The 10,690-nt window shown below is 47.2% G+C and overlaps 1 protein-coding gene across 1 annotated transcript in view; it reads left to right on the top strand.

The window, feature by feature from the left end:
• Window positions 1–10,690, top strand: part of GTSE1 (G-2 and S-phase expressed 1) — a 40,898-nt gene that overhangs the window by 25,532 nt on the left and 4,676 nt on the right. The window contains exons 7-8 of the mRNA XM_006866889.1: window positions 7,619–7,691; window positions 8,580–8,816. Of these exons, the coding sequence (XP_006866951.1) occupies window positions 7,619–7,691; window positions 8,580–8,816 (310 nt within the window). The remainder of the gene's footprint in view (window positions 1–7,618; window positions 7,692–8,579; window positions 8,817–10,690) is intronic.

Here is a 10,690-nt window from a genome sequence, read left to right as displayed (position 1 = left end):
CTGTCAGTTTCCATAGGTGTGAATTGATTGCTGTCATTTTGTTGTATGGTTTTTTGTGGTGCTGTTGCTTTCTCTGTTCCATATAATTTCCTGCATTGAGTTCATTTTGTTTGTGGGTTTTCTTTTTGTTTTAATTTCTGTTGTGTTCATGTTTACTAAATCTTTCTGATTTTCTTGGGTTTTTTAATTATTTTGATGTGAAAGTGTATTCATTCATTAATTTTTTCGCCAGTTAAAAAAGTCTGTTTTATCTTAAAATCTACTTGACTTCCTCGACATTTGGAAGTTCTATAGCTACATACACTATTACTTCGTTTTGCTTTCTAGTTGACTTCATTATAAAGATATCTCTGTTCCCTGTTTTCAGTCTTGTAAATTTGTTTTACTTCATACTACTCTATCCGGATTGAAGGAGCTCTGGTAGTGTAGTGGTTACGAGGCAGGCTGTTAACCTCAAGGTCAGCAGTTCGAAACTACCAGCTGTTCGTAAGAGAAAGATGAGGCTTTCTGCTCCTGTAAAGATTTACAGCCTCGGAAACTCCAGGCAGAGTGGCTGAGTCTGAACCGACTCCATGGCACACCACCACCACCACCATATCTGGCTTGAATTCTGGCCTGTGGTGTGTGTGTGTGGTCATCTCAGGTTGTTGTCTGCTGTTGTTGGTTCTCAGTCCAAAGAACAGCCTTTAGTATTTTTTGTAAAGTTGAAAACTAAATTCCTTTCATTTCTGTTTATCTGAAAAAGTCCTAATTTCACTCTCATATTTGAGAGCTTTGCTGGGTATATGATTCTTGGTTGGCAATTTTTTCCTTTCAGAGTTTTGTATATGTCATTCCATTGCCATTTTGCCTGCATGGTTTCTGCTGAGAAATCAGAGTTTAGTCTTATTGGTTCTTCTTTGTAGGTAACTTTTTATTTTTCTAAGTTGCTTTTGGGATTCTTTGCTTGTCTTTCGTTTTGGAAAGTCTGATTATGATATGTCTTGATGATTTTCTTTGGGGATCTGTCCTGTTTGGGATTTGTTCAGCTTCTTGCTTATCGTCTCATCTTTCATGTTGTTAGGGAACTTTTCTTCCAGCAATACTTTGACAGTTTTCTGGTTTTTTGTTGTTTTTTTTTTCCTCTTCTAGGTCTGGAATTCCAATCACCTGTTACTCCTCCTCATGATGTCTCATATAACTGTTAGACCTTCTTCTGATTTTTTCATTCATTTCTCTGATTATTCTTCTAGCATACTAGTTTTGAGAAATTTATCTTCAAGCTCACTAATTTAGGTTTCCACTGATTTAAATCTACTCCTTTGCTCTTTGAATATATTGTTCATTTTTGAGATCTTAGTATTAATCTTCATGATTTCTAGTTGCAGTTTTGTATTGTTTCAAGTTTTGTATTAATTTTGTCTTTTCTTATAGTGTTTTCCCAGATTTCTCTAAAAGTTTTTTCTGTGTTCTTCCTGCTTTCCTCAAGCTTTCTCTCAGTCTTTTGAAGGTCCCCAAATATCATTCTTTGAATTCTTTTTTAGTTAGTTCTAGTACCTTTTCTTCCTCAGAAACATTTTCTGACTTTGAATCTTGGTCATTTGTTTGAGCCATTCTCTCCTGTTTCTTCATGTGAGCTAAAAGTGTCTGTTGTCGCAGGGGCATTGTGGGGTTGTTGTATTTGTATTCAATTGATGATGGTATATTGATGTATTCTTAGGCTTTTATCAACTGTCTTCCGTGGCTATAGTTAGAGAATGGAAGCGTGTGCCCCATTCTCTGTTCGTGTACCTCGGTTTAGGGTGGGTTGTCTGCTGTTCTCTGCTGTCTGTTGTTGATCAGATGGTATATTAGCTGATACTAACTCTTGCCCAGTGGGTGGAGCTACAGAGGGTACAGTTCTGGCTGAGCTGAATGCGCACAGTTTCTGTCTCCTGTTGGATGGGAAAGAGGAAGAACCACACACATATAAGAAAACAAGACAGAATAATCAAACAAGCAACCAACAATAAAGAGGAAATAGTAAAGAAGAAAAAAGAAATAAAAACAGGCAGCAACCAGAAAAAAAGAATTTAAAAAGAGAGAGAGAGAAAAGAGGAACAGGAAAATGGAGGCATAGAAGAGAAAATAATAGTAAGAAATTTTAAAAATAGAAAAACCAGGGAGATGGGAGTAGTGGATAAAGATCAAAAAGAAAAGAAAGAAAAAAAAAAAAGGATGAGGGGAAATGAGAAACAGAAGAAACAAAGGACAAACAAAAGTGGAGACAGTATAAAATTCAAGGGAATGGAAAGAGAAGAAGCAAACAAACAAAAAAAAAACAAAAAACAAAAGGGAAAAACTGAAACCAAAAACCAGTACAGCTGTTGGACTCAGAGAGGAAAAAAATCAGAGGGCTTGAGGGAGGGCTTATGCCAGCCAAGGAGCTTAGTGGTGGGGGTGACATTCAGAGTTCCTGTGTCTAGGTGGAGTTCCTCTAGGCCTAAGTGTTCTCTATATTCAGGGCACTCAGTCCAGAAGGAGTTCATAGAGACCCTTGATGGAGCTGGTTTCAGTGTCTGTTAGGACCACAGGGCAGTGGGGGGGCAGGTTGGCAGTTTATAAAGGTTTCTGCTAGACTGGTGCTGGTCCCTTAGCTTGGTGGGGTCTATAGGTTGAGCAGAGCCAGACTAAATCCAAGAACCAAATTGACGTAGCCTGCTCCCAACCACATGGCTCCAAACTCTCGGAGAATTGGGCCTGCACTGGGGAAGAATGAGGCTGGCAGCTGGCCACACTTCTGGCCACCAGGGGAGTGTTCCATAAACCTTTTGAAACCCCTTCCTAATACGCACTTTTTTCAGTACAAGAGATGTAAGGATAAGACAGATAGATAACTGCTCTCGTGGAATTTACATCTTAATTGTTAAGGGCAAGAAATGTTATCAAATAATTCTAAATTCAGATCATACGTAAAATGAAGCAAATAAAAGAGGTTGCTGTTGTAATGACTGGTATGTATGTTGGGGAGGAATCTGAGTAGAGTTGTCCCTTCAGATAAGGTGACCAGCGAGGGATCCTCTGAGGAAGTGACACTGAGGAGCAGAAATGACCCAGGAGGAGGAGGAGACCGCCTTTGAGACAGTCAGAGGGAGACTATTCCAGGCAGGGGAAATGACAAGAGTTAAGGTCCTGAGGTGGGAAGACGCTTGGCAATTTCTGGGGACACAATGAAGTCTAGTGTATAGTGATAGTAGTTTGGATTCGATTTTGCAACAAGCCCAAAATCCCACTGATTTTAGTCAGATCCATGTTTATTTCCCTCTTACATAAAAACCCAGGCAGACACTCGAGAGCTGACATGGCCCTCCTTGGTGTCAAGAGATTAGACTTCTTCCTTCATGTTTGTCCACAATGAGCTTTCCATCCTCGTGGTAAAGTGTGACTGCTGCAGCTCCAGCCCTCACCCTTACAGCCAATGGGGGAGTGACAGTGTGGCAGTGAACAGCTCTCCCATCAGCCACTGTGGGTGTGGAGTGAAGACGTGAACAGCTACTCTGACCAGCCATTGGGAGAGTGGTGGTACAGCAGTAAACAGCTACACCAACCAGCTTGGGGTGTGGCAGTGTGGGCCTGTGAGGGAGGGCACCGTGTGTCTCAGGACTCTGGCCTGAGTGCCTGTGGCCTCTATTCTCATTGTGACAGGAGAGCAGGGAAGAATAGTCTGGGAGGAACATCTAGGGCTCCAGTTTGGACATGTTGACTTTGAGGTGCTAACACAACCATCTTGGAAGAAATGCAACCAGAGTGTCCCTAGACATGGGGATGGTGAGATTTCGGCCCGCTTACTTTGGACACGTCATCAGAAGCCCATCGCTGGAGAAGGAGATGGTGAAGTAGGAGGTGTGCGAGAAGGAAGGAGAACCTTCCACAAGATGAATCAACACAACAGACTCAAACATCTGTCTGATCCTGAAGAGGGGCGCCACCTTGATGTCCCCGTGGGACATGTGGAGTCAGCCCGGAGCAGAGACACACCTGGAGATGTTTGCGTTTCCAGAGGCGGGAGCACTACCTGACTGGGTCCTTGGGCACCGAGATGAAATGTGCTCAGAGTGTTTGCTGTCCTTGGGTGGCTCCCATGTCTCCTGACCGCCACCTACAGCTGTGCCCTAGTCCTTCCTGGCTGCCAGAAGCTTTCCACCAAGCCTTGTCCACCCACTGACCTTACCCTCTGCTTCCCGGACTGTCTCCGCAGCTGCTCCTAGAATTCACATTTAAATTTTTTTTTAAATTGAAACTCTTAAATAAAAAAACAAAATTGCATTTAAAAATGTTTCTTCTTTCCTTGCAATGTCAGTGGCGAAGCCGTGTGTTGTAAACCTTTACATCAGGAGTTATAACCGTCCCCACTGCCCGAGTGTCGGGCGGTCAAGCACACTGTCACCAGGATAATGGCAGCACATGGACTCTGCTGGGAGCTGGCTGCTGTCCACTGACGGGGACCTGGGAACAGCAGAGACAGTAGTCACGGCTCCCCGTGAGGCTGGGAGCTGGCTGTCGTCTGCTGAGGGAGGACCTGGATCCGCACAGAACAGGGACAGTGGTCACGCCTCCCCGTGATGTGGTCTTTCTTCCTAAAGAGAGTATCCCAAGGAGATGCTGCATTCTATTTTCCAAGTGTCCAGTGACAAATAGTGATACGGTGACTCTGATGTCCAGGGGGACAGACGTTTTCAAATCAAGTGCCATAGACGAAAATGAGGGTGGAAAAGTGGCCAGTGTGTCTGACAACCTGGGACTAGCTGGTGGCTTTGACAGAAGCGACTTCAGTGGCACCGAGTGGAGGACAAGAGGGTGGCCCTTCCAGCCGAATGCCTTTGTGCTCCCTGGTCCTACAAGCTGGGACTTGTTTGCTGTTGAGTCGAATCCAACTCATGGTTGATTTTCCACGCTGTGATCTTTATACGGCCACTGTGAGTCGGAACCTATTGGAGAGCACTTCACAACAACAACACTTAACAACAACAACACTTAATAACAACAACAAAAATCATCTGTATGGGAGCAAATCACCAGGTATTTTCTCCCTTGGGGCCGCTCGGTGACCTCGAACCACTGACCTTCGGGTTAACAGCTGAACACTTAACCATTGCACAGCCAGGACCCCTTAGTTGGGACTCAGTAACCCATAAACATTAAGAATATGAAAACTGTATCGTTGAACTTGGACCGCCAGTGTGTGTGGTGAGGCACGTGGAGGTGTAGAAGAAGGGGGGCCCTGGCTGTTCTCAGGGAGACCGGCCAGGCAGGACAGACCCCTGGATATACTGCCTCTGGGGGTCTGGCCTGTCACTGCTACCTGCTGCTCCACCTGCACACTACAGCTTCAGTACCTTACTATGTGTGACAGACAGATGGACAGACAGACACACGTTAGAAGAGGCTTCAGGATGAGGGACCAGACAAGGCAGAAGGAAACGCAAAGAAACGTCTACCATGAGTCAGCGAGAAGGTACCTCAGCTGGAAATACTAACAAAGAATGAAAAAGAGCCCAGGGGAATTCAAACCTATGTTATCATGGCAAGTGCAGTTGAAAAGTATTTCAGAAAACACTGCGAAAAGAATAAGAGATGAAGACTAGAGAAGAGAAAATACGGTGCGGCTCTTCTGCGGCTGGTGTGTGCAGGAGGTAAACTACGAACACACAGGACGTGGAGGGGAGGAAATAAGAAAAGTTGCCAGAGCTGAAAGACTCGAGGCCCTGGCTTGAAAGTTCTGACACATCTCACTGGTGCGTTCCTCTGAGGTTTCAGAACACTTCAGGGTAAGGAAGATCCTAGAAGCAGCCAGTGAAAGGAAAAACTAACCTAACCGTGTGGTGAGTTAGGACTCTAAGCCTTTACCATATCAACATCTGGGGGTGACTTTTCAGCCCAGAATTTGGTACTCCAACTAACCCTTTGTCAGTTGTGAGGGTATGAGCGGTGATAGAGTCCTGTTGTGGTGCTGTAGGATAAGCACTGGACTGCTAACGGCAAAGACGGCGGTTCAGACCCTCCAGTCACTCCTCGGAAGCCCTGTACAGGGTCACTATGATTTGGAACCGTCTTGATGTCACTTACAACAAGAGAGGTGCCACTTAATGTTATAAACCTTACTGCTCTCCCACAGAGGAGGTGAGGGAGAAAACTGAGAGGGGTAATGTGATCCTGGAAAGAGGGACCCCAAAATGGGCAGTGACAAGGAGAGTCCTGAGGACAAGTGACGGTGTCCCAGGATGGCCCAGCCTGACAGGGGCCGTGGGGCCTGATGGGGGCTGTGGGGCCATGCCGTCACAGGTCTGAGGAACTCAAGAGGGGGTGGAAGTGCCAACAAGAGACGTCGGCATTGTGCCTCGTTTGGTCCTGCTGCGTGTGACAGATTCTTAGGAGTCATCATCATGTCTAAACAGTCTGAAAAATGAAGAAACAGCAATGTAAACCAAAAGGGCAAAGAAAACCAGGGGTCAGGGAGACTTGAGTGCCAGAAACGGAGCCACCAGAATGCACCAACTGGTGTCGAAATGTCCAGGTGGGAACCGAATGTGCTATGTCAGCTTTCACTGGGAACAAGGAAGGTGATGATGTGAACGCGCAGTTTTGAAATGTGAAGGTAAACTCTGCAGGAAGCCGCCGAACAAGCTGGATGAGCAGTGAGATGTTGTTGCTCCTGAGATTGTACCCTGTGTTTTTATTTTCACTCTGTGCCTGATAACGCTGTGATAAAGTCATGTTTCAAAAGTACAGCAGGAGCGGAGTTTGCTGTGATGTTGACCCAGAGACTGGCTGCAGCCTTGACCCTCGAGGCTTCCTCAGATCCCACTGAAAGGGGGTCTGTGCTCCAGGCCCCCTCCCCCTTAAAGCTGGGACGCTGGGGACAGCCTCGGTGCCCTTGGCTTCTGTCTCAGCCTCCGTAGCTGCAGTGACAGAAATACCCCACGTGGGGGCTTCAAAGACGGCATGCACGCTTTCACAGTTGAGGAGCTGGGAGTCCACCTGCCGGGCGCCGTCTGGGGGAATGTGGTCCCTTGTCCACCTCCACGTGGCGTCTGTCTTCCTCCAGTGTGCACCTGCTTGCCTCAGTGTGTCAGTTGGTCCTTAAAGCTCAGAAGTGATTTAGGACCCACCCTGTACAAAGAAGCCCCAAACCCTCGTCCCAAACAGCACCCTGTCCACAGGTCTAGGAGTTAGGACTCAGCACTTATCGTGGGGACACGGTTCCACCCGCAACAGCTGAGCTGGCGAGGCCTTTCCTGGGAGGGTCGGGGGGGGGGGGCACGAGGAAGGGCCTCTGTGACTTGGCTCACGTGGAGCTGTGATATGAAGTGGGGTCACTTGCCCATGAGCCTGCCCTTCGCCACCTTGTGAAGTTCAGGTGCCCAGCCCAGCCTTCTCTCCTGCTGCCTTCTGTCAGTCCCTAAAGCCTGGCCTGGGTGGACCTTTAGGGCCAGAGGGCCTGTGCGACCCCTCATACCTCTACATCTGGCAGGTTGAGCCCCACACCTCTTCTGACCTGGGAAAATGAGATATTTGCAAGAGACCTGCCCTTTGGGTGATGATATCGGGAGGGTCTCCCTTGAAGCCCCCTTGACTGACTGCACGTCTCTCTATGCCTTAGGGGTGTCTCCAGTCAGTGCAACCCCACAACGCTCTCGGACACAGAGACCACTGTCCTGCGCATCACTGGGAAGGTAATTGAAGCTGCTCTCTGTCTCCCTCAGCCGTGCTCGGACCTGGTGGGGGCACGTGCTGGCCTCCCCACACACCTGCCCTGTCCTACACTCCCTGTCTGTGCCTCAGTCTGTCTGCTGTAGAGTGAGCCCCTAACTGACCTCTTACTTGGAGGGCTGAGTTTCCACTGGCTTCCCGTGGAGTATGTGGCAGGACTTCCGGTAACCAAGGAAGCCAGGCATCCACCCTGGCCCCAGGTTTCAGATTTCAGAGCACACTGTACTTTTCAGTTACCGTCCATTAAAAGTTGGTTATTAAACTTACTTCTTAGAGCAATTTTAGGCTTTTACAAGAAAACTGAGCTGAGAAGTGTCCTCAAACATCCCCTCCCTGGCCTTAGCTGCCCCCATCATCCCTGCCCTGCATTCCTGGGGGTGTGTGCTAGTCATCATGATTGACTCCCAAGTCCCCAGTCTGCATGAGGACTGGCCTGGCCTGTGGGTTTTGGCCACCGTTGAGGTCCTGGCCTCCGCTCCACTCTGCAGCTGTCCCTGGTGGATGATAGATGGTACACGTGTCATCCCCAGGCCTGCCCTGTGGTCCACTTCGATAGGATGTTCATGAACATTCTGTTTTCAATGAACAGTTGGCTTTACTGCACCTCTCTTCTATATCTGCAACCAGAGAACAAGCCAGAAGTTAGCTACGGTGTCGCCAGGGATGTGAGGCGACATGCGTGAGCTCCTGGCTTGTTATCTGCAACCAGAGAACAAGCCAGGAGGTAGCCACGGTGTTGCCAGGGATGTGAGGAGACATGCGTGAGCTCCCCTACAGGCACACAGGCCCAGGCGGGAGGTTGGGTATACATGGCATGATGTTGGTTAAGGCTCTGTGTCTGCCTTCTCCAGGGCTGTCCACAGCACCCCCGTCAGACGTGCATCCGGACCAGCCCCACAAAGCCTCCTTCCCAGCACCAGGACACCACTGAGTACAAAACGGGCTCTGGCCATGCCCACCCCGGCCAGCCACCGCCTCTCTGGCCTCCCGTTCATGATGACACGGAGCATACCACGGGCTCTGGCTTCTCCCCAGTGTGGCCCCGTCCGGCGACTTTCCTCAGAGCCCCGGAGGAGGTCTGGGGCGAGGTAAATGATGAAGGTGCCTGAGTGGGAAAGACAAGGGCTTGAATTGGCTGTTTCCCCTCATTCAGGTCCGACTCTGGTCTGGCTCTCCTGGGGCAGACAGCCGCTAAGGCTCCTGGTGGAGAAAGGCCCGGCTGAGCAGCAGCAACACAGCACATGTCCATGTTGCAGGGCAGTCCACTGCACACGCTCTCCTAGTGCCCTGTGGACCGGCAGCACTGACAGACACTATTATAACTGCCCCCTCACCACCCCGAAACGGTAGTGGGAAGATTTCAGCCTAAGTAGACCAGACTGCAGTGAGAAAATAGACTACACTGGATAGAGGTGACGGGAGGTAACTCTGCTCACAGTTGGCCGGTCAGTGCAGAATTCTTAATGAAGTCACTTCCCACACTGGAACGCAAATGCTCTTCTCCAGCACCATAGCTCAAATGCATCAATTCTTCTACGGTCGTCCTTATTCACGGTCCAGCTTTCACATGCATATGAGGTTATTGAAAATCCCATGGCTTGGGTCAGGCTCACCTTAGTCCTCAAGCTGACATCTTTGCTCTTCAACACTTTAAAAAGGTCTTGCGCAGCAGATTTGACTAACGCAATACGTCCTTTGATTTCTTAACTGCTGCTTCCATGAGTGTTGATCTAAGCAGAATGAAGTCTTTTGACAACTTCAATATTTTCTCCATTTATCTTGATGTTAATTTTGGTCCAGTGATGAGGATTTTTTTTTTCTTTACATTGAGGTGCAGCCCATACCAGAGGCTGTGGTCTTTGATCTTCATCAGTATTTTAAGTCCTCTTCACTTTCAGCAAACAAGGTTTATAACATTTGCATATTATATTGCAGGTTGTTAATGAGTCTTCCTCCAATTCTGATGCCACTTTCTTCATATATTCTAGCTTCTCAGATGATTTACTCAGCATACAGATTAAATAAGTATGGTTAAAGAATACAACCTTGGCACACAACTTCCTTAATTTTAAACCATTCAGTGTTTCCTTGTTCTGTTCCAACAACTGCCTCTTGGTCTCTGTACAGGTTCCTCATGAACACATTTAAATATCCCAGAACACTCATTCTTTGTAATGTTGTCCATAGTTTATCATGATCCATGAAATCAAAAGCCTCTGCTTTCAGCCAAGATCTATCTGATGTCAGCAATGATATCCCTCGTTCCACGTCTTCATTTGAATTTGCCTTGAACCTCTGGAAGTTCCCTGCCAATGTACTTTTGCAGCTGTTTTTAAATTATCTTTAGCAACATTTTACATGCATGTGATTTTTATATTGTCTGATTTCCACATTATCTTGGGTCCCCTCTCTTTGGAATGGGAACACTTATGGAGCTTTCTAGTCAGTTGGCTAGGTAGCTGTCTTCCACATTCCTTGGCGTAGATGTGTGAGTGCCTACAGTGCAACATCAGTTTGTTGAAAGATTTTAGTTTGTATTCCATCAATTCCCGGAGCCTTGTTCTTTGCCAGTGCCTTCAGTGCACCTTGGACTTCTTCCTTCAGGAACACTGGCCCTTGATCATATGCTGCCTCTTGGAATGGTTGAACATCAACCACTTCTTTGTGGTACTGTGACTCCCTCGGTCATTTTTAATGCTTTCTGTATCATTCAAAATTCTGCCCATAGACGCCTTCAGGATTGCAAGTTGAGGCTTGAATTTTTTCCTCACTTCTTTCTGCTTGAGAAATGCTGAGCATGTTCTTCCCTTTTGGTTTTCTAACTCCAGGTCTTTGCACATTTTGTTGTAATATTTGACTTTGTATATATATATATTGTTGTTGTTGTTATGTGCCATCGAGTCGGTTCCGACCCATAGCGACCCTGTATAGGGTTTCCGAGGGTGTAAATCTTTACGGGAGT

Source organism: Chrysochloris asiatica, unplaced genomic scaffold (genome assembly GCF_000296735.1).
Source record: "Chrysochloris asiatica unplaced genomic scaffold, ChrAsi1.0 scaffold00097, whole genome shotgun sequence".
NCBI classification, from domain to species: Eukaryota; Metazoa; Chordata; class Mammalia; order Afrosoricida; family Chrysochloridae; genus Chrysochloris; species Chrysochloris asiatica.
The sequence above is the reverse complement of the archived record's forward strand: the minus strand, read 5'-3'. Positions and strand labels throughout refer to the sequence as shown.